Here is a 24204-nt window from a genome sequence, read left to right as displayed (position 1 = left end):
AGAGAAATGCTTCTATGCATTCTCCTATCATTCTACTTACCATCTCTGCCTACGTGGCAGATGACACGTTTTTATTTTAATTTTTTTTTAAACAAAATCGAATTGCTCACATATCTAGCGGGGGGAAAAAATTGAGCTCCAAATTTTACCCAAATTTGAACCTCACCCGCACGCGTGTTTCCCCTCACCCTCACCCTCACCCTTTCTCTCTCTCTCTCTCTCCGGCAACTGACGCTCTCTCTCTCGGTCTCCGGCAATCGACTCTCTCTCTCTCTCTCCGGCATGGATTGCGCTCTCTCTCTCTCTCTCTCCGGCCACTGCTCCGGTTCAGACGGCGGCGAACCCAGCTACTCGACTACAACCCATTTCAGGAAATCCAAATTTCACCCAAAATTGAAATCCCCAAATCTCTCCCTCCATCTCCATCTTCCCTCTCCCCCACCCACGGGCCACTGCCACCCACAGCCGGTCACGAGCAGCAACGTCGACCACCAGGACAGAACAACTCCATCTCCAGCGACGAGCATCCACGTGATTCTGCTGAGCAACCCACGCTATGCTGTCAAGCAACCCATCTCCGGCGACGAGCAACACCATCCAACGTTTGAAAGAGTACGTAGCAACATTATTTTCCCTATTTTTACTTTCTTTGCACTAACAGATTTGAGTTGACAATCTGATAAAATTTTGCTGAACCAGTATCTTTTTTGCATAATTTTGACATTGATATGAGTGTTTTGTTGCATGGATTTTTTTTGAGTTGATTGTTGAGCAAGTTTGTTGTTTTGAAAATTTTGTAGGCTGATTGCTAGATGGTTTTTCTGTTGTCTTTTGGAAAATTTATCAATGATTATAACTTTTTAGAGGGATGGGGACAGACTTCTTGGTGCTTTCTTATCCCTTAATATTACTTTTGTTCTCTTTCTATTTTGAGACAAGTATTCTCTTGTTCAAGTAACAATGTTCAAAAGCCATGAATATACGTGTCTATAGAATCAGACCTCTGGAGACATCCAGCGATATGTTCCAGTTTCTGCATTCATGACACCAGATTGTGCTTGCATTCTAACAACACCAAAATCAGCAACCTTGACAACCTGGTAGAAAATGTATTTGAAAATTTGGTAAATCACAAGAGGGGTCTGATAAAAAAAAAGAAAAAAGTTAAAGTAGGAAGACTCAACCAAGTGACACAAGTCCCAAACAAAAGAGGAACAAAATCAGGTTGCTCAATTTGATTTGTTGCAGTAGTTAAATTATACATACTAGCAAACATGTGCATATACTGTGTTAGTTGCATCCCATGTTTTTAGTGCATGTTATGCCTGTTATTTGTCAAGCAACCAACTTGGCATTGCATGGTTCAAAGAATGTCTTTAATGTTTCAAAAGTTGTACAATGATTGGTTGCTTGTGGACATCACTGGTGATAATTTCCTATTTACTGTGTTATCCGGTCTGATTGAACGAATGCTTTTGTTGTATACTACATTTACAGAGATTGTGTTACTAACTAATAATTTTAAATGGTACAGGTAATGTCTACTATTTCTATACTCTCCTTGAGATCACCAAAATGCAGCCCATACCATGGAAGCTGGGGCAGGGGACCTTGCTATTCAAGCTATGGAGAAGTTCCCTGCAGCACAACAAGTGCAAAAAAAAAAAAATCCTCTTGCCTCGTGATCCAGAATCTTGTAGTTAAGAATGCAAAAATAAATCCTACCTCATGTTGCAAGTGATGCATTGACGGATCTGGGGCTGGATGACTACAACTTGTAACCCTTGCTTTAAAACTACATTGTTCCTTCTAAAGCCATATTATTATGTGCCCCACAATTTTGTTGGCCCTCTTCTCGTTGGGCTTTTTATTTTTTAGTTTTTGAGCGGCTATCATGATGTATCCTAATGACCTTTTAATGTTACAAGCTTTCTATTATATTTTGTATGACAAAGGTCTCATGTTTTGACATAGATACCGACTCTTTTCAACCAGAGGTAATATGGATATTATAGAAAATTGATTATGGAATGGTGAAACGCGTATAAATCATAGATAACACAAACGGCGAAAGCACTTTATTGTGCCAATTCATAAATATTGTACAAAAAATGGAACATCAAATATCACACCCCCAAGCTCTTTTTGGTGATATTGGAAGCTAGACTACTATAATGATAATTGAAGTAGCAAGTCAAATATGTTCCAAGTTAAGACTAGAAAAATGTAGTGTTTACGTCCATAGTTTGTTGTAAACAAAATTGTTTGGATCAAATTTTCAGCAAAAAAACAATTCATCTAAAATAATAAGGCTATACTCCTAATAAAAAAAATCTAAAAGTTTCCTCAATTTTGTACAACTGTAATTGGTGTTTGCAAACACTCAAAGCACCCAATACACCCTAGACAAAGAATCATTTGCTACAACCACAAAAAGAGCTTTAAATTAAGCCCCTATATTAATCAGATCATCTAGTTAGCCTTAGCCTCTTAGGCAAAAAAATAAAACAAAATGAAGAACATCACCTACTACAATACTACAATTGTGATGCATATTCCATCAAAATAATCTAAACATTCACGGTTACATAGAAACAAAACAAAATGAGGAGCATCACCTACTACAATACTACAATTGTGATGCATATTCCATCAAAATAATCTAAACATTCACGGTTACATAGAAACACAAAAAAAGATGAAGCCAACATCAAATGAATGGCTTTGAGTATACACAACAAATCAACTATTGGCATAAATTATATTCTAGTTACGTGATCTTTGAACAAATGACATGCATCAGAAGACGGATACTTGAGAGCTCAACACCAGTAATTGTAGGCAAGTATTGTTGATGGTTGAGTAAGGTACAAATTTCACTGAAGATGGGCCGCACTTGCAATGCAATCATCGGGTCTGATGGGATTATGGCATTAGCAACGTCTGTCATCCAACCAAAGTTCTGGGGTTTGTTGTTATTGATACCATAGGTTAGTTGCCGTAAAAGATGAAGCAATACTACTTGGCTCAAAGGGCGAGGATTTAAAGACAAGATCCACCGTAGATCAACCTAAAAATATCAATTTCAATAAACATACTCATAAAAGATTACTTTAATAGCTAACATAAAACAATGATGAATTTCTAAGAACACGACTTATATGAGACAAATTCACCTGTGAACATAGCCAATATACAATGGACGCATCACATCTTTGTAGGGCTGCAGTGAAAGCCTCTTCATATTTATGTTCGCTTACTAATTTTGATAACTTATTTGTTGGATCAACTGGCACCCCAACCTAACGCACACATGTGAAATTCCAAGGTTTGTAAGGAAACTGTACGCATATTGAATTCCAACACAAATAAAAGATGGAAACTATACCTGAGTAAGAATGGAATCATGGTGACCACCTAATGTTGGGGCCCTCGTTGCCACAAAGATGGAACCCTACATAATGAATTAAACATATACAAAATCAGCATTAAACAAATGCAAAATCAACATTAACACATGCAAAATCAACATTAAAACAAATGCATGGTGACCACCCAAAATCAGGTAAGCCATTGTATTTGTGTCTACTAATTTAAGCTAATCACCTGAGTATGATTTAGCTGGCAGTTCTGACCATAAGCTGCAGGTAAAGATGAAGTTTGGCAAGTGTTGTGTTGATCATGCGTTGCTTTCGTAGTCTACAAATAAGAAATGGTTGTGTAAATGTGTTTCCACAAAAACACAAGTGAAATCTTATGGAGTAATGCTTATTAAGTGAAAGTGAAAAAAATATATCAACCTGTTTTTTTTGTCTCTTCTTTTTAACATTTTTGTCACTTGATGGCTTGCTTACAATGGGCACCTTTTTTTTGGCTAGCTTCTTGGTGGCTTTTTCTACAGCAGGGACCTTTCTTCTTGACGGTGGCTTCCCTACACGTCTAACCTTAATAGGAGTAAGCACCTTATTATTACTTTGCACCGCCAAACCATCACTAATTTGAATGACTTCATTACAGCTAGAAGATGCGACTGCAAGTGAATTGTGATGGGAAGGTTGACTAGACGCAACAGACTTCAAGGCACGATATTTTTCCTTTAACATATCAACATTTTTCATCACATCCATGAAATGTTCCACGCTTTCTTTTGTGAGAGATGCTAATTCTTCAAAATTCTTGCACATCTTGTCATGTCTTTGGTCTGCAGGGTTACCAACAAAAGCATCATAACTACTCTTAATCAATGTGTATTTTCGCTTTATATCCTTCCTCCATCTGTCAAGAATATATCTAGGTGACACCGTTGTAACTTTCTTTGTCAATAGAACAGAAATGGAATGCCTACACAAGATCCCTCTTAATTCAAACATTGCACAAGTACACTTCACATCAAATTCATCTTCATTGAAGAAAACACCAAATATTTTATCGATCATGCGGTTTCCCGGAAGAGAAACAGATTCAATCACTTGATAGGTGGAAATTGCACCTTCACTTTTAAGATGAGAGTTATTGCACTTGATAAGTTTCCCAAATTGATCTTGAACTTCTTTGAACTTTGTATTTGTGTAAACATTTTGAAACTGTTTCTCTAAAGAAAAGTCACTTCTACATGGAATTGTGCGATTAAAGGAATCGAAATCAGATTGTGTCTCCCTCTCGACCATTTTCCTCAAAGCACTATCAAATTGATCAACAAATTCCTTTAGTGTGGTCTGTGAGTGCACGTAACCATCAAAAAAAGCATTCATACTTTCACTCCGCTGCGTTGTATTCATTCCAGCCCAAAATGTATCTTTCATATATGCCGGTACCCAAAAAGTTCGGTCACTGTATAACCCATTTAGCCATGCATTATCCTGAAGTTGATAACTCTCAATTAGAATTTTCCAATTTTCCTCAAATTCTTCAACAGTTTGAGAATCATACAAACAAGTATGTAGGGATCTCTTAATGTCAGCGTACTGTTCATATTTCGCAAACTTTTCAGGCAATTTTCTCATAATATGCCATAGACAATATCTATGTCGAGTTTTAGGAAAAACTCTTGCAATTGCATTTTTCATTGCCCTGGACTGATCTGTTAAAATTGCACCTGGAGCTCGGCCATTCATGCACTTCAACCACGACTCAAACAACCAAACAAATGTATCTGTATCCTCGTTTGATAGTAATCCAGCCCCAAAAAGTATTGACTGACCATGATGATTCACCCCTACGAAAGGAGCAAATGGCATGTCATATCTATTAGTCAAATACGTCGTGTCAAATGTAATGACATCCGCAAAGAATTCATATGCTGCCCTACTTCGTGCATCAACCCAAAACACATTTCGCAACCTACAATTATCATCCATGTCCATCATATAATAGAAGCCATCATTCTGGTCTTGCATTCTATGAAAATAATCATAAAGTGCCTGACCACCTCCTTTGCCAAGCCGGAGCTCCCTTGCCTTGTTAATAAAGTTTCGGCAATCTTTCTCTCCAAAGGGAAGACTCTCAAACCCCCCCATTTCAACAACCAATGAGTTAAAATTCTTGTTCGCACGTATTCCAGCTATATCATTAAGCTCAATCCTTCTTTTCGCAGAACAATTTATATTCTTATAGCACCTAAAAAATCTTGTCTTGCTTGGGCTTAGTATATGATTATGCTCAAGCACCACTTTACTCAAATACCATGTTCCATTATCACATCTTGTCACACAAATCCTTGCACAACACCCTGTTCTATTAATTTTTGGAGTTGGCTTCATGGCATTACTTGTGCTGCTTTCTCCCTTATTCGCACCTTCACGAATGCATGTAAGGATCATGTATCTTACTTGGCCATCTTCATCCCTCTTAAGGCATCTTCTCAAGACACCAAAACCAAGTTGCTTACCATATTTCCTATAATATGTGCGAACTTCTTCAGCTGAACTAAAAGTCATTTCTTTCTTAGGTTCTTCAACATTTTCATCCCCATCAATCATCTTGTATTGTACAACTTTTTTTTCCTTATCATCCAATTCTTCATCCGAACTAAACATCATGGCTTCATTAGGTTCTCCATCTTCTCCATCTTCTCCATCCACGTCTATAAAATAGGGATACAAGTTAAAAGCCATCTTGATGGGTCAAAGCAAAATTATAACTAAAACAAAAGTAAAAAGTCTAACCAGTTTTAGGGTCATCTAGGTGGGTTAAAGCATCGTCATTTGGACTATGTGCATACAAAGATTGAACTTCGCCATTATTATCCAAGCGTGAGCTTGAAAAGTCCATTTAAAAGGAAGAGAAGGCAGCCACAATGAGTAATTGAAAATCCGACCTATGCATCATTCAAAGTATTATTGTATAAACCAACTTTACACATCGTCATTCAAAATAATACACATACGAAATGCTAAAGGAAATTACTATCAATGTACAGCAAAAGAAGTCAAACCAAAACACATTAGATGAAAGAAGTCATGATCATTCGGTGACCAACCAACCAAAAAAAAAAAAAAAACCCAGCCAACACCATCCAACCCCACAACAACCCTCTTAACAGCCCAGCTTAACTTAGAATTGTCATGAGCCATGATAATAGCTTAAATGTGACTATTTCTCTTATTAATAGTAAGCTTTATCATACCTTACTTTGTACTAATTCTTACATTTTATATTTAATTATGGAATATCATTCAATAACTAATTTTGAGCTTAAATGATGTATTAATATCGTTCAATACAGTAATGTGTTAATGTATTAATGTAATATCATTCAATAACCCTAAAGAAACTGAATTTCTTGTTAAGGTTTAAATTTGAATGTGTATTATTTACACATCTTTAATTATAGCAAGAACTATGGTCAAGTTTTCACCACTTGTGCTGATATTTTTACATTGTAATGTGGCATTTGCTGAACAACAAAGCATTTCAAATTTTTCCAAGAGCAACGGCAATGTGGGAAAAGAAAGAAAAGCAGAAGTACCAAGAGGGTTTAAATGGTGAAAACGTGGGCTGCTTTGAATAAAAAAAAATGCAGATCGGTCATCTCTGCAGCAACATGAAGAAGAGCGGAAATGCTGGGCAAAACAAAGGACATTGATTCCATTATTTTTAACTCAGATCGTACATCAGTTACACAAAGCATTTAGATCAAAGGGCATGTAACCATTGTCCTTCCGCTTGATGAGAAACAGATTTAAAGTGAATTTCTAGATCAATATAAAGTGAATTTCTAAATCACTTATAATATCTCATTACCTGAAATGTGAGCTGTTCCGTTCACGCCCAAACGCCAAAAATCCGAAATGCCCAAACGTCTGACCCGGAGAGAGATAGAGAGCTCGGGGGTTGTAAGCGAGCAGCTGGGTTTGCTGCCATCTAAGCCGGAGCAGTGGCCGGGGGAGAGAGCGTGGGTTCGGCCGGAGACAGAGAGAGAGAATGGGATTCGGCCGGAGACAGAGAGAGAGCGTCGTGGGTTTTGGCCGAAAAGAGAAAGAGAGAGAGAGTGTGGGGTTGCCGGAGACAGAGACAGAGAGCGTCGATTGCCGGAGAGAGAGAGAAAGGGTGAGGGTGAGGGTGAGGGTGAGGGGAGAGACTGCGTGAGGGTGAATTTGGGTCAAAATTTGGAGCTAAATTTTTTTCCCGCTGAATATGTGAGCAATCGATTTTTGCTTTTAAAAAATATATATATATATTTAAGACGTGTCATGCCACGCAGGCAGAGATGGTGAGTAGAAGGTTTAGAGAATGCACTATAGCATATCTCCAAAAAAAAAAGGACATTTTTTGACGTAGCTACAGTACTAGAATTGTTGCCACGTCAGAAAATTTCTGACGTTTGAATTTTAAAACGTCAGAAAAGAATTTTCTAACATGTGAATAGTGACACGTCAGAAATTTTCTGACGTGTTACAACAGACATGTCAGAAAATTCTGACGTGGCAGTGTGCCACGTCAGAAAATTCTGACATGAAAATGTCCCACGTCAGAAAAATTCTGACGTGGCACATTGCCACGTCAGAAAATTCTGACATGGTGAAATGCCAAGTCAGAAAAATTCTGACGTGGAAATGTCCCACGTCAGAATTTTCCTGACGTGGGACATTGCCACGTTAGAAAACTGTACATATATATATATATATATATAATTATAATTATGTAGAATTTTTTTTTTTGGGAGACTTTTTCTGACGTGTCATGTGTGGCACGTCAGAAATTTCTGTCGTGCCACACATGGTACGTCAGGAAACTTCCTGCTTGGGCGAGATTTTAAAAATTTTCCCACTTTTTTATTCTTTTTATTCTTGCCTCTTCATTTATTCCCCACACTCTCTCTCTCTCTCCTCTCTCAATCTCCCTCTTCTGATCTGCACAGGACGGAGCTCCTCTCTAGGGGAAGAAGAAAAGAAAATGTGAAGAGAAAAAGAAGACAAGCAGCAGATTGAAGAATAGCAAAAGAAGAAGAAGAAAAATGAAAGAAGAGAAGCAGATCTGCTTTTCTTCTAGAAGAAAAAAAAATAAAAGGAGAAGAGAAGAAGAACAAGAACAAGAAGAAGAGAAGATAAGAAAATTTTTTGGGTTTTTGAAGATTTTTGTTGGGTTTTTGATTTTTGGAAGACTTTTTCGGTTTGGGTTTTTGTAAATGGAGAAAAGAAGAGAGCTAGAGACAGTGAGAAAATGGAGAAAAGAAGTAGATCAAAAACGAATTGAAGAGAAAAAAAGAGGAGAAAAGAAGCAGCTGGCATGGGGAGAAAAGATCTGCAGAGAAATTTGCAGAGAAATTCGAATTTCTCTGCGTGAGGGAGCTGTGCCGTGCAGAGAGATTAAAAAAAAAAAAAATTATTATTTATCTATTTTTTAATTGGAAAAAAAAATACCAGAAAAATTTTTTTAAAAAAAAAATTATTATTTTTTTAATTTCCTGACGTCTCAAAATTGACACGTCAGGAAATTTCTGACGTTTTTTATTTTAACACGTCAGAAAATTATTCTGACGTGTAACACACCAAAACATCAGAAAATTCTGACGTTCTACCCACTGACACGTCAGAAATTTTTTTTTCCTGACACCTATGCTTCTGACAATCAACACGCGTCAGAAACGCCACGTCAGAAAACGCTAGTCAGAAAAAAATTATTTTTTTGTAGTGCCAGTAGATAAGTAAATTCGGTTTCAAAAGTTATATTTAAATTCATTTTACGTGCATAGTAGAAAAGCTTGAAAAGTTTTATTCCTAATTAATACGAGTCCATATTATATTTTGTATACCTCAAGTCATACATGATTTAATAATTCTCTTAAGTTTTATGATTAGCATAAGTTTTGAGGTAAATTTTTTATGAATCGTTTTGAGATCAAGATTTTAAAGTGAACATTCAATTAGCAAGCAAAGTGTGTTAGGTCAGTAAAAGTATTTTTAGTTTGCTTTTAGCTATTTTACATAAGAAGGTAGAAAATCTACCATTTGATTTAGTATAAGATTTCAAGTTTAGTATTTCAGTAGGCAGAAAATTCTCTCGTCATATTTCAAGGAAAAGAATTTTATATTTTATCTTGATGTTTTCAGCAAAAGCAAATTATCCTGTTATGTTTTCAAGTAATTGAGTATGTTATTTAAAAAGAGATTTGTGCCTTGATTTTTTTTTTTTTTTTTTTTTTTAAAAAAAAAAACAAGTTTTGTGGTTTTTTATTTTTAACCTTTTTAATTCAACAAAAAGATAGAGACGATATCACTACAAAAAAAATGGTCATTAGCGGCAACTCAAAGTCACCGCTAATGAGTAAAAAGTAGTCACTATTTATAAATAGTGGCGACTAGTGGCCGCTATTTGGCGGCTGTTAGTAATCGGACGCTAATACCAAACAACAGTTACTTTACAAAGTTGCTGTTAATGACTTTCTTTTTCACCGTAAAAATAATTTGAAATGGGCCTTGGTTCGCCTCTAATGAAGCATTATATATAACAAGTTTCTGCCTGGGGAAAGGGTTCAACTACCCCCAAGTATAGAAATCCAATTACCATTTAAAAAAATTATTTTTTTAAAGTTATTCTTTATTTATATTATAATTTCCTTTATATATTTCATTATTATTTTTATATTTTTTATTACAGCAGATGTATGCCACCTTCTGATTGAGTATGATATAACGACATCGTTAGAAATTTAGCCGAGGGATATGTGCGGATCAATTTGATAATGATTGTATCCCTGAAAATTAGATTAATAAAATTTAAATCTTAAATAGCGATTTAATAAAAATTGATACCTTTGGAGTAGGCTTGGACAAATTCATTGCATACCGACTTTCAACTACTTATCAACCGACTTTTACCGAAACCAATTAACCATAGATGAAACATTTTTTTTTTTCTTTTGACAAATTCGGTTTGCTAAGCGAAATAAAATTTGTTAATCGAATCAACTTTTTACCGACCGACTTCGTTAATAATTTTTAATTTTTTCACATATCAACTTTACCGACCGTCTATCAATGTTAGGACAAAAATTTGGCAAAATAAGCAGTAAAATTTTTGACTTTACTAACATTTTGACAAAACAAAAATCTTTCTACCGACACCGACGGAATTAACTGACTCCAGCCCTCCTTTGGAGCATTTTTCATCCTCAAATAAAGTGCGGGCTATATAATAGTATTTTATAAATTACAAAATATTTTATCATGTGTAAAATCACACTTTTTTTTTTTTTTGGTTGTTCTTTTCTTTTCCTTTTTTCTTTCATCTTTTCTTTTCTTCCGAGCGCCTATCGTTGCCGCTTTCTTGTTTAGCAAGCTACTTCTTTTGAGTCCCTTGCATTTCCTTCTCTCTTGAAACCCCAAACAGAGAAAAACCCTCTGCATTCCAAGCGAGAGAAAGTGAAAGTTCAATCAGAAGAAAGAACCCATGGCAAAGAGTACAGTCAGGGGCGACCTCAACGTCGCGCTCTCCGAGCAACGCGGAGCGCTCATGACGGCGAAAACCCTAGACTCTGACCTCGACCTCGCCTATCACCTCCAAATGCAAGAAGCCATGACCGCCTCCCTTGCTCTCCGACCTTCAAGCTCAAGCTGTTCATCACCACCTCATCCCAACGCCGCCGTTTCATCTCCCAATGACGCTGCCGTTTCATCTCCCAGCGACGCCGTTTTGGACGTTGCCTCCACGCTCATGCTGCAAGACGTGGAGAGGTTCGCGCAAGAGCTCGAGGACCGCGAGCTAAGCGAGGCGGAGATGAGGAAAATGCGGGAGGATCTGGACCGTCGGATCCACGATCAGAAACTCGCGGGCGATATCCTCAACATCCCCGAAGAGGAATGGGAAGCCAATGGGGACAATTACCACCGTCCGTACCGTACGGACCCTTTGTCGTCGACCGCTTTGGTCGACACCGAGCGTTTCAGGTTATACTCCAAGGGGTTGGTGAGCGAAGAGAGGATTAGGGATATGAAGGTCACCGTGGCCGGTGCTGGGGTCGCGATTTGCGATCGGAGGGATGGTCTGATCTTGGAGGTGAGGAAGAATCTGGCGGCGTTCGTGGACGGTCAGGTCGTGACAGATGAAGTTGCTGAGCTGGAGGCTCTGATTGAAGGGCTTAATAAAGCTCTCAGCTTGAATTTGAAAAGGCTCACCTTCTTCTGTGATGACAATGTGCTTTACCGATATGTGAGTCAATAGTAATTACCTTTATTTTTACATGGTTAATTGTGGATGCTCTTTTTCGTAATTTTCACTTCTTTTACCCTATATATAAATAATAGGCTGCTGCATTATTTCTGGAAATATTTGCTTGTATTGATTGTTAATGAGAAATGTGACACATGGGGGTTGTTAAGTGATGATTAAATGTGCTAATGCAAACATGGGAGGCAATCCATTATCTAAACTGTTCATTCTTTGAGCTTTTCAATTGCATTAGTATGATTTACTTATCAAAAAAAAATTGCATTATTATGATTCACAGAGTTTGCTTCTCTTGTTCAACATTGTCAATTATTAGCATGTGTATATTAATTTCTAAATCACCTGCTGTTTAGCATTTTGGAGGTAGGTATTGCCATTATTTTGTTGTTGCAAAAAATTTCATTTTTCTTCTCCGGTGGGCTGGCATGATTTGCTAAGTTGAATATTATTTCTTGTTCTTTTTGCTTATATTCTGAAAATTTATTCTGGTTATCATAATCTTTGTTTGCATGTAGAGCCTAGTAATCTTTGCAGTCTAATTGGAACTTGTGATTAGTGACATCGATATTTCACTTTAAGGTAGGCTTTTCAAAAATTAATTCTGGTTATCATAATCTTTGGTTGCATGTAGAGCCTATTAATCTTAGCAGTCTAATTGAAACATGTAAACAACCCCATTGATATTTCACTTGAGTTAGGCTTTTCGGATACAAAGATAGAGGTGGTCGACTTTGTATTTCTGAATACAGGTTACAGGTAGAGTAGCACCACAACAGAGTAAGATTGCAACATTAGTCAATCAGGTGGCTCTTCTTCGAAGAAAATTTACATATTGCAACCCATCTCTTGTGGCACGTAACGATATTAAGTTTGCATTTAAATCTGCAAGAGATGCTATAGTTTCTCAAATTACCTCAACTGAAGAAACTAGTGATGGCAAGAGTTTGAAGGAGACATGTGTAATTTGCTTTGAAGATACAGATGTTGACGAGATGTTTTCAGTTGATGGTTGCCTGCACAGATATTGCTTTTCTTGCATGAAACAGCATGCGGAGGTCAAGTTGCTTGACGGGATGGTGGTGAAGTGCCCTCATGAAGGCTGTAAGTCCGTGGTGAATATTGATAGCTGTAGTAAATTCTTGGCACCAAATTTGGTTGAGGTCTTAAGCCAACGCATGAAGGAATCTTCTATTCCAATTACAGAGAAAGTTTATTGCCCACGTCCAAAGTGTTCAGCACTAATGTCAAAAAGTGAGCTTTTGCAATTTACTAAGACCACATATGTTGGTGCTGACAAAAATGGAGTCAGAAGATGCATGAAATGTCATTACTATTTCTGTATCGATTGCAAAGTCCCTTGGCATTATCATATGACCTGCAGTGATTACAAAAGATCAAATCCTTATTCCCTTACAGAAGATGCAAAGCTCAAGTCTCTTGCAAAGGCGAAACGTTGGCCCCAATGTGTGAAGTGCAACCACATGGTTGAACTAGCCGAAGGTTGCTACCACATCACTTGCAGGTACTTTGTATTCGTCTGTCCAATTTGACTTTTTCTTGCACTTATTGTTGCAAATGTATGCGTGTTTGTAACCGCAATGGGTAGTTCAATCGACTAGTGATTATGCCTAATGAAGCGGAAGTCATTAGTTCAAATCTCTCATTCCCTCTCTTCTTGAGGCTAACTTCTCTTTTTTTAAAAAAAAACAAAAACAAAAAAAAATTGTGTGGTTGTGTTTGTGTATGTAATTTAGATGGAAAAACTATTTTATTTAGAGAAGAAAGATGCTAATAGGAAATGTAGAGGATGTACCTTTTTGAAAAGCTGGATGATTGAATAGCTGGCAACTAGGATACAAGATTGGGACATGGGTAAACCATTTTTTCAGGGATTAAAAGTGCAGGAGCTGTTCGTAATAAATCCTACATTTGCTTTGTTATGAGGTGCAAAAGGAGCCGTGTTCTGTACAATAAAAGAATTTGAGAATTTAGATATTTTATTCTCCTTTTCAAGTACTTGTCACGGTAGGATAAAGTTGCTCCCCCACACAAAATTCCCGAAAAAACGAAGACAATCATTGGATTGGTTTAGTAGAATGTTTGGTATTTTTCTTTCATATATTGTCTTCATCTTTGTTATAAAGTTCATATCTTTGTACTTCCCAATAGGAAATTTCACTACAAGTCAGCCATTCTGTTTCTTGTTTCCGTGTTATTGTCATTTTTGTTAAAAAAATGCTTGTATATTTCCCTGTGCAATGTTTTTTTCAGATGTGGATATGAGTTTTGCTACGTTTGTGGTGCTGAGTGGAAGAACCAAAACCCAACCTGTTCTTGTCCAATCTGGGATGAGCGTAACATTATACGTAATGTACGAAGAAGACAATGATTAGGAGTATGATGACACTTGGTACAGATTGAAGTCTATATTTGCTTCTCTGCCCTGTGTTTTGCTTTTGCTTTCGGAAAAAGAACAGCAAAATGTGCTGTCGTATCTGCTAATGTTGCTAAGATATGCTTAGAAAGGGTTGCTGTTGATATTAGGCCAGGGTTTCTTAGATTTTTTGTTGAATTTTAGCTATGATAACTCTTATATTACATATTGACTGAGATGCTTATCAATCTATATCTGTTTATCTCTCCCTTTCTTCTACCTTTTGGAAAGGTTTGTTTTTGTTAATCCAACAGTTATCTTAGATAATAATGAATATGTTAAATGTGAGGAATATAAATGTTTGAGAAATCACATGTTTTTAACTTGTAAATACCATGTATCCCAACGATTATTCTTAAGAGTAGTGAAACTCATTTGGTGTGTTTAATCCTCCTATCCCCTTGTATCTTTTTTTTTTTTTTTTTTTATGTTGAGTGTTCAATTTAACCCTCTTGACTTCCAAAAATTGCATGAATTGATTACAATTAAGGAAATTGTTGTGTACCTTGTAATCTGGTTTCCTGTAGGAATTGTGAAGATTTTGATGGAGACCAAGGGTTTTCTGTCCTTAAAATTACATGACTATTACTAAATGGGCTAGTGTGAAGCCCAAAGTTGAATTAATAAATAATTCAATACATAAAACAACTAAAACACAACATTTTTTTTTTAAAATTTGTCTTCTTCTCTTGTTATAAAATATTTTGACAAAGCATGTGTATTTTACAGATGTAAAAGTTGATTTATTATTTAAAACATTAAAAGTTGAAAAAAAAAAAAAAAAATTAAGTTTGGCTAGCACAACCACCTCGACCGCATAGGGTGCCTAAGTTGGGCCAAATAGTTGGGGTTATATCATACCTCAGAAATATGAAGAAATATGAAGTTAATCTCCATGTTTGCATATATATATATGAGAAATGATAAAAACACAATTTTTTTTTGCATAAATTTAGCTCAACTTTTTTCCTTATGTGGTCTTTTTTAAAAAAAACAAAATAAAAAATGAAAAAAAAAAAACAAAAAAAATCTTAAGCAGTAACATCCTTATGATCATTTTTTTTATTTGGTATTTTTTTTAAAAAAAAAAAAGGTCTTTTTCTTCATAATAATGACCTTTTTTTTTTAAAATGACTATTTTTACGAAGAAAAATACCTTTTTTATAATAAAAAAAATAGCAAATTTGATGATATTGCTTAAAAAAAAATTTATTTTTTATTTTATTTTTAAAAAAAATAAAAAATAAGAGAAAATTTGGTCCAACCTAACAATGTTCCAACTTCTCCACACTACGGCTCCGTTTACTTCGACCTAAAATGGTTTCCGTCGAAAAATATTTTCATGAAAGTCAATTTTTTTTAAAATGTTTTTCACCGAAAACATTTTATGGTGTTTACCGCGCGAATGGAAAATCAAATTTTTTTAAAAATATTTTCAAAACAATTTTTAATTTTTTTTAAGTTTTAAAAAACTATTAATATAAAAAACTATTGATTTTTATATTAGCTATTCAATTGTACTGAAAATCAATTTTTTAATTTTTTTTTTAAAATATTTTATATTAACCTATAAAATATAATTTTTATTCAAAATATAAAAATATTAATATAAAATAATTTATGTTTGATTGTTAAAATTCAACAAAAAAATCAACCTATCTGAGAATATTTTTGGATTTTCTACTTTTTCAGAAGAAAAAAAAAATATAAAAAGTATTTTGAAAGTACTGTATCTAAAAATGTCCATACATCAATATTACGAATATTCCACCTCTAGGAAGATTGATATATATGAAAGGGCAAGTACGTTACTTTCATCTTAAAACATCGATGAATAAACCTAATTGATCTATAGAACCTTCTACCAAGCACTCGAAACCTCACATTATGCCCAATAATGTGTAAAAATATCAACACTTGTTCTTTAATAAACATGTGAATGGTCTCACCTACAAGGTTGTTCTCAGCAAGAATTTTACATAATTCAAAGAAAGATATAGGACTCATTTGTATTTGGTCAATGTAATCTTGTCTACTTCCATAAATAATACTATCCATATAAATCCCTCTTTCATACTCTCGATTAACATGAGGTTCCTCACGTAATACTCTCCTAGATCTAATATCTTTTAAGATTACAAGCCCAACAGCAAGAACAGATGCAACTATAGTCGTAATTGTCGAAAGAATTGTTTCATCCATCTACAAATAACATAAAAATAAGTAATAAGCAATAAATCATATATACATTGTTTCTTTGTGACAAATGATTAATAAATTCCAAAAAATTTAAGTCTCACATGGTGCAATAAGCAGTGCAATAATATGATATGTGAAAAAATGATAGAGCCCTTGCGCTTATGTCTTTCAAGCCCAGGACATCAATGGTAACCTTGAAGGTCTGGATGCATCGGAGTTTGATACTTTACAGGACTGGGAAGATAAATTCATGGACAAATATGTGAAAGTAGGCCACCTAGCTAGCTAATCCCACAACCAGGGCGGGCCCAGTGACTCACAGCTAAATCTAATTTTCATCATTTTCTTTTTCTCCTGTGACCCCTCCCTCCATCAGCCTTCTGCTCTAGTGTGTTTTATTACTGTTGTATAGCTGGAAACTGAGCTCAAAATGTGAGACCCCTAAATCTCTTTAAGCTATGCTAGCATTTCTTTCCCTAGCTGTTGTTGACTATTTTTCTTATCAAGCCTACTTGCACACCAAATATTTTATAAACAATACCATATGGGAATGAAAAGTTTAGGTGAAAAGAAACTCATAAAGAAAGAAAAAGAAAGATACCATAGCCGACCTTATAAGAAACAAGCATTTTGGACTCAAATGTCAATCAATCAAAACACTAGATTATTCCAAAATTATTCACAATCAATCAAAACACTAGATTATCAATACTATGAACAAACTTAAACACTAAATTATCAATACTATGAACAAACTTAACCAAAAGCTTACAAACAAACTAACAAAAGAGCATAAACGTGGCTATATAAACTAACAAGCAACTGTTAGCATATATATTAAGCATACAGTAGAAAATAAACAGAGCAAAAAAAACCTCAGCAACCAAGCAGAAAAGACTCAAAAACTGCTTAAACACCCCAGCAAACCACTCCACAACAACCAGAATCAACCCCAGAGAACCTATATATGTAGGAGATCCCACATGGAAGAATGAATCTATATATGTGGGAAATCCAACCAAGACCTCACATAGCAAAACACCAAGCAAAGAGCCAAGATCCACTGAAAATCCCCCCCAATCTGCCATCACACAACCAGAAAATCAAAAGGAAACAAAAATCTATTCAATTGAGATTCATCTCAAAGTCAGAACTTCCAAGAATCAACAACCAAAACAACCTATAATAACAAAGATCGCAGAAGTTCTCATTTTCCAAAATCTACATCCTAGACACAAAACCAAAATCGCAAATCTGATACATTAATAGGGAAAGAAACCAAAATCAAAATCGCTCCATGATTTCCAATTGTCCAACAGAGAAAGAAACCAAAATCAAACGAAAATTACCAAGAGAAATTCATAAATTTGAATCGCTCCATACATATGGTTCAACAAAGAAAGAGAAAGATGAGAGTACTTGCGTCGGGGTTGAAGAGTGAAACTCGGCCGAGAGAGATGAGTTGTGCAGGTGAAGGAGAATCAGTAGCTGCCGCTGTGCGTGAAGGTGAAGGTGAAGGAGAAGCTGTGCGTGAAGATGAGGAATCGGGGGTTTTTTGGTTTTTTTTTTTTTCTAATCAGAAGAGCGTTGGGTTTTTTTTGGGTTGAGCAGGGAAAATGGTTTATGAAATTAAAAAGTGTAAACCATTTTTCCCATAAATGTAAAGGATTTTTGGTCAAATTGAAATCATTTTCGGTTTGACCATTATTTTACGTCGTAATAAACATCGTAAAATGCAAAAAAAATATTTTTTCGAAATCATTTCCTTTACGTGTCACCTTCGTTTCCTGAAAATTTTAAAAATAAAAAATCACAGAATCCCCTCCCCCTCTCCCGCTCTCCCTCCCTCGCTTACCCTCTCTCTCTCTCACTCCGGTCACCGGCGACGGAGGTCGTTTACCCTCTCTCTCACTCCGGCGCAAGGTTTCCGGCCACCGGCGACCTACCTCCCAACCTTAGAACGGGTTGTGCTCCACTGTCGAGTAGTCTCTCTCTCTCCACCACCGGCCACCGGCGTTGAAGAACGCTCTCTCTCTCCTCCACAGGCGGTAAGTAGTCCCTCTCTCTCTTCGATGCTTCGTTTGTATAATTTTCTTTTTGTTTCTCGCGATTCTTTTTCTTCGTGTTGACGTTTGCTATGGCAAAGCCGTAATGGGTTTGGCATAGCAAACGTCAACACGAAGAATGGGATTTAGGGTTTATCTTGTTAATGGGTATATCTTGTTATCTGATTTTGATAATGATGATGGATGGGATTTAGGGCTTTTGATGCTTTAGTTTTATGAATTAGAAACTGAATTTGAGGTAATAGAAACCTTTGGTTTTAGATTCTGCATTTGGGCACTCTCGGCTAAAATTCCAAACTTGTATCAACTGGGGTTATGCAGGCTAAAACGCCCTAGATTCTGCATTTTGGGGTTCTCTCATCTAGGTTTTGCTTAGTGATTTTTGCATCATTGGATTTTTGTGGGTTGTGCTCAATGGGGTTTTTCATTTTGACTCTTTAGGTTATAAACAAGCTCATAAATTTTGTACTACTCACTATAAAAATTTTGTACTACTCACTACAATAAATTTTGTACTACAAGATAACCCCAAAAAACCCATTGATAGCCGAGGTTCTGAAACATCAAAAAGAGTGTTTTTTTCTCTTTTGTCTATCGGGAACTCTTGCCTTCACTTCTAAATCCGCTTTCACATACCACCGTCCATAAAGCTTCCAATTCAGCCATAAAGCACACAAGTTGGTGAAAGGAGAGGTTTTTTTTTTTTTTTTGTTTAAATCAGTTTGCAGGGACTGGATTCTTTTTAGCAATATGACTGAATCCAAACTTTTTCAATTATTAAGGGCGATAGATTGTGGGAAGTTTGTTCCTGTTTCCATAATGTGATGGGGTTTTGTTTTATGAGCACCAAATTTGTCTGGTGAAATGAGAAGATCAATTGCCTCATTATATAATATTTGAGTTGTTTAGATGAATTGCTTGGGTGGATATTAAGGTTGAGGAATGATATCTTACTTCATTAATTCTCTTTTGTGTAGGTACAGCCACCCCTAGCAAGATCTGGGGGCGGCGCGGGCCACCCCAAGGCCTAGGGGTGGCGCGGTCCACCCCATGGGCCCTAGGATTATTATTTAATTATTATTTTTATTAGTGGGATATGTGGCCCTAGGATTTTTGATAAGAAATCCTAGCCGTGAACTGGATACTCTCTAGTCCATTTTGGATTGGAGAGGATCCTATTCCGGATTTGGGGTGCTCCTATCGTTTAAAATTGCAGTTCTGTGACGGACTCCCACGTCATACCTAACCATTTTTTCCCTCACGTGTCCAACAACGCCTCTCTCTCTCTCTCGTCAATTCTCTAGCCTTTGTTTTTAAGGGCTCATTCTCCGATGGGAACGTAGACTATACTGGCGTATCTCATGGATTGACACATCGTGAACTACACTGTTGGGCCTTACACTACACGAGTAGTTGGAGCCCAAGAAAACTTTCAAGTCCAGGTCCAACATTTTTGTACGACGTCGCTCATAGTCAAAAAGATTTGCTCTTTAGCTCCCTTTTGTTTCATGAATTCAATGAATAGGGTTAGGGTTTTCCCATGAAACAATTACAGTGGAGAACGACGTCGTTGCGCCAATCAAATCCTTCCAGATTTTCACCTCTTTAGCGATCAATATGGTAGTTTTTTCATTGTTGCTTATTATTTTTCCGTTTTCAGAAAATTTTCAATTAAAGCCAAAGCTAAGGTTTTTGTGTTCCCTCTATTTCTAGATCATATTCTTGTTGTGAATTCAATTGCTATGATCTTACAAGTTGGGTGTGTGGTACGGTAGGTAAAGAACGATCATGGTGGGATTCAAGAACAGGTACATGGTTGTGGAAGTTTTCTTGGATCCCAATAGAGACCTTGTGAGAGACGATCCCATTATCATAACCCAATTCAATGTCTCAAAGGCAATCAAAGACAGCATTCTTGTGAACTTTGGAGAGTGTGGTCTTGCTTCGTCACTTGGGTCGTTCCAAGGTAAAGTACCCATGTCGCAAGTTTTTGTTTTTCTTTGAATACAGTTTCTTGTCATGTCTTTCAATTTATTTGTGAAGTTTGTGGTGTGTTTTTGTGTAGTAAAGTATGTGAATCCCATTACAAAGGTTTGCATTATTAGAGCCTCAAGGGAGGAGTACCAAAAGGTTTGGTCTGCGATTACCATGGTTAGGAATATTGGAAATTGCCCCGTGCTATTCAACTTATTGGACCTAAGTGGTAAGTCAAATAAATCCCAGATGGAAACTCTTAAGGGCATGTTGATGTTGTAATGCTTATGTATGTGTGTGTATCTCTATCTATATCTATATAATGGCTCTCTTAGATGCTAGCAATCGAGGATGATCATTTTTCGTGCTTCTTTCAACATACTTAAATATAATTTCTGCAGATTTAAATTTACAAGAAAAAGAATTCAAGAAGTTTTAGTTTTTATGTCACTGGGACATTCGCCAACATTGTTTTTATCATTATTGAGTTTGAAGAATTTGTGAAGAGCTTCTTCTTCTTTTTTGTGAAATTTCCTATTTAAATGTACAAATTGTGTGAGTGGTACTGCAATAGACTGCATAAGCTATGCTTATTACCTTGCTATTGGAATTTATTTATTCAAGCACCACACTTATAATTGTCACGATGAGACATAATTTTGGATAATGAGCACAATGTTTTTCTTAATATTCATGAGAAAATCTTTTATAGATTGGATGATTACATGTTAACTTATATCGCTTCACTGCTGCTTTCACAAAGAAGCAAACCTAATTTAATATATATATATATATATATATATATATATATATATAGATGAACAAGCAACTTCATTGAAAGCTCAAAACCATAATTTAATATATTTGCATACTGAACTTTTCCATCATCTATCAAAAATGGACTTATAATAACAAATCATTTTCTTTGTACTAGGAAGCATAAAGGCTTGTAAAAGCGCAGCCTTGAAGTGCGATGAGCTGAAATTTGAACAGTACAAACTTATAGTTGGGGCTCGTCTCTCAGCTGATGCTACTCAGCATATGCAAAACTGTCTTGATAAGATCAAAGTTTTGGAGCACTAAAGTTCTCAGCTAATGCTACTCAGCAGACGCAAAACTGTCTTGATAAGATCAAAGTTTTGGAGGGCTAAAGTGCTGCATCTGTGGTGACCTACGGCTCGATCATAGTTGTATGATAGTTTGTGCCTTTTGATCTCAATTTGCTTTCTCTTTCTGAGTATGTAAATCTTTCTCTCAATTATTGAGTACTATTTGTTTGCTTTTTATTCTGTTGTCTTAGAAGAGCGTATGTGTTATGCGGTCTTGGTTTCCAAACTATGCCAGAAGTTGCTTTATTATCCTGTTTTACTTGTTTCTAGTCTGTGAACTTCTTTCTTTCCTTTTCTCCTGAATCCTATGCCTCATAGGCTCTATCTATGTAAGAGAGCTCAAACTTTAAGGCCTTGGAACATTCCCTACAGACTCTCCATAAGGGTGTCTGTTCCCTAAGTTTAGGAAAAATGTCAAAAAAAATCGCAAAAAACCACCCACAGCAGACTATATATTTTATTAAACCATCAGATGCTACAGTAGAACCCAACCTAATGTTTTGGGTTCCACTGTAGCAATCCGAATGAATATTATAGTGATAAAATTGATGCGCTCTCTCTCTCCTCTCTCCTCTCTTCCCCTTCTTTCCCCAGCATTTTCTTTTCTTCTTCTTTGTTCAAGCAAACGCAGAAGGAGAAGAGAGGCCTTCCTTGACCCAATTTGCAAGCTTAATCTCAAAGAGACCTCTGATTTTGTCAAGTCATTTCCAATGGCCAGCAACAATATCAAAGAAGGTGGAGGGTTTCTTGAGGTTTCAGAGGAGAAGAGAGGGAATGAGCATGGTGAATCAGAGGAGAAATTGCAAATCGTAAATCAGATACTGAAATCAAAACATCAAATCTTACTGCTTCAACTTCGATCTGAGAGATGATCTGAACATCGTCCTTGTTTACAATCAGATTTCCATCCATAAATGTACCGCTCTGAGTCCTCAAACTTGACGCAAATTGGAGAAGAAATCGCAGATCAGAGAAGAATTCGGAGAAAAAATCGCAGACACAAATCGGAGAAGAAATAGAAGACACAAACTTGAACCATTTGAGAAGAAAAGTGCGAAATCACATGGAAGAAGAAATGGCTACTGCCAGAAGAAAGAAGAAGAAAATATGAGGGAGAGAGAGAGAAAGTATAAATTAAAGGAATAAAATATAAAAAAGGTAAAATAATATATATATATATAGGGAATCATTTAAGGAAATTATTGGGTGTATATTGACATATGGAAGTAAAAAGTAGTTTAGATCCTTAAATTTAAGGAAAATGATCGAGTAACTGCTGGGAATGCTCTTTTAGGTGACACGTGGAAGATGGTTGCAAATTTGATATTTGATTGGGCTAACCTGATACAGACACCTGATTAAATCAACTTTACATACCAACTTAGTAGGTCATAGAATTAACCATTTTAGGTGCATTATTTCAGTTCAAGTTGTTTATCATCAGATTATGAGGATTCCAATTTCCTTTTTCTGGCTATATGAATGGAAGAGTCTGGAAATACAGTCTGAGTTCTATTTTTTGAGTATGGCTACAACAGCTCAATCTTTTTTCTTAAAGCCAGGCAGATGGCAAATACTCTTCACTTTTGTCCTCATTGGCACAATTATAATCTTCTTTCACTGTAAACTTTGGATCCCAAAAAATATTCTTCTCTAATGGGAGTGGAGGAGGTTGAACATGCCAGAGGGAAAATGGACCACAGGCCACAGATCTTATCTTTCGAAAATGTTACTTATTGAGGATCATCTCCTTTTCTTTATGTTTGAATCATGATTTTGAGTTGGTTAGACTTATTCCTATGGGCGAGGAGTCCATGCGGTAGATTTTTTTTTTTTTTTTGACATGTCCATACAAGAAGGGGGAGAGGAATTCGAACTAGTGACCTCCGCTTTATTAAATGTAGTCCTAGCCGATTGAGCTACCTCTTGGGGACCATGCGATAGTTTTAAACAGGTCGTTTTGGGCAATAAAAAAATATTTTTTTTAAACAAATAATATAAAATTCATTAAATATTAAAACTAATAAAAAAAATCAATAATAAAAATCTAAAACAAAACAAAAAATTCAAAATCAAAGGAGTTGGCCAGAGCAACCTCATGGTCGGTCTGGGGGTGGACGAACCGCCCCCAAGTCCTTGGGGCTTGGGACTGCTATTTGGGCTGGTGGTCTTGCCAACCAGCTCCAGCAAGCTGGAGAACTTGTTGGATTTTAAGGACTCAGGTGCCGTTTATGTATAGTCGTTTGTCTTGTATTTTAGTTATGGATTGCTGGATGCCATGTTCCATTTAACAACTTTCTTTTTTGTCCTCTTGTTTTACTTTGTATCACAGATGATACCTCAATAATGGCAAAAAACGAAAATGATACTTCCGTTCAAAATTTTACGAAAAGCCACATCAGAACCATTAAAAAATTGACATGTGTCCATGTAATAATTAAAAATTAAAAATATTAAAAAGTTAGAAGAAAAAAAATAGGGTTAAATACTTTATTCACCCCTGTGGTCTAACTTCTTTATTTTTTGACTCCTAGGGTTTACTTTTTATCACAAGAGATCCCTCTGGTTTGCTTAAAGACAGAGATGGTCATTCCATCCAAAATTTGACGGAACGCCACATTAACACCAATCACGGTTTGACATGTGTCCATATAATTAATTAAAAAAAAATAGATTTAATTTATAATAAAATAAAAAATAAAATAAAAATTGGGGGTGGCTTTTGGCCATTTGGGCCATGGGGATGGTTCGGCCA

At 36.1% G+C, this 24204-nt stretch overlaps 3 protein-coding genes across 4 annotated transcripts; 2 read left to right on the top strand and 1 right to left on the bottom strand.

Moving 5' to 3' along the window:
• Positions 1 to 2770: 2770 nt before the first annotated feature.
• Positions 2771 to 6113, bottom strand: LOC132163022 (protein FAR1-RELATED SEQUENCE 6-like). Its single transcript, XM_059573222.1, has 5 exons — positions 3855 to 6113; positions 3607 to 3699; positions 3389 to 3454; positions 3177 to 3302; positions 2771 to 3070 (listed from the first exon to the last, which is right to left on the bottom strand). The coding sequence occupies exons 1-5, from the start codon at positions 6111 to 6113 to the stop codon at positions 2771 to 2773; spliced, it is 2844 nt and encodes a 947-aa protein (XP_059429205.1).
• A 4706-nt stretch (positions 6114 to 10819) lies between these two features.
• LOC132164385 (E3 ubiquitin-protein ligase RSL1-like) lies at positions 10820 to 14239 on the top strand. The gene is made up of 3 exons (XM_059574893.1): positions 10820 to 11649; positions 12417 to 13189; positions 13939 to 14239. Exons 1-3 carry the CDS (start codon positions 10891 to 10893, stop codon positions 14054 to 14056), a joined length of 1650 nt encoding a protein of 549 aa, XP_059430876.1. The 5' UTR covers positions 10820 to 10890; the 3' UTR covers positions 14057 to 14239.
• A 3856-nt stretch (positions 14240 to 18095) lies between these two features.
• On the top strand, positions 18096 to 21708 carry LOC132163938 (probable ribonuclease P/MRP protein subunit POP5). Of its 2 annotated transcripts, XM_059574321.1 has the most exons (5): positions 18096 to 18348; positions 19344 to 19986; positions 20142 to 20332; positions 20432 to 20569; positions 21275 to 21708. In XM_059574321.1, exons 3-5 carry the CDS (start codon positions 20155 to 20157, stop codon positions 21421 to 21423), a joined length of 465 nt encoding a protein of 154 aa, XP_059430304.1. In that variant the 5' UTR covers positions 18096 to 18348; positions 19344 to 19986; positions 20142 to 20154; the 3' UTR covers positions 21424 to 21708. The 2 variants fall into 2 exon arrangements, with proteins under 2 accessions (XP_059430304.1, XP_059430303.1); XM_059574320.1 differs by lacking the exon at positions 19344 to 19986 and having other exon boundaries at positions 18097 to 18348.
• The last annotated feature ends 2496 nt before the right edge of the window (positions 21709 to 24204 follow it).

The sequence above is a fragment of the Corylus avellana genome, chromosome ca10 (genome assembly GCF_901000735.1).
Source record: "Corylus avellana chromosome ca10, CavTom2PMs-1.0".
NCBI lineage: Eukaryota > Viridiplantae > Streptophyta > Magnoliopsida > Fagales > Betulaceae > Corylus > Corylus avellana.
The sequence above is the reverse complement of the archived record's forward strand: the minus strand, read 5'-3'. Positions and strand labels throughout refer to the sequence as shown.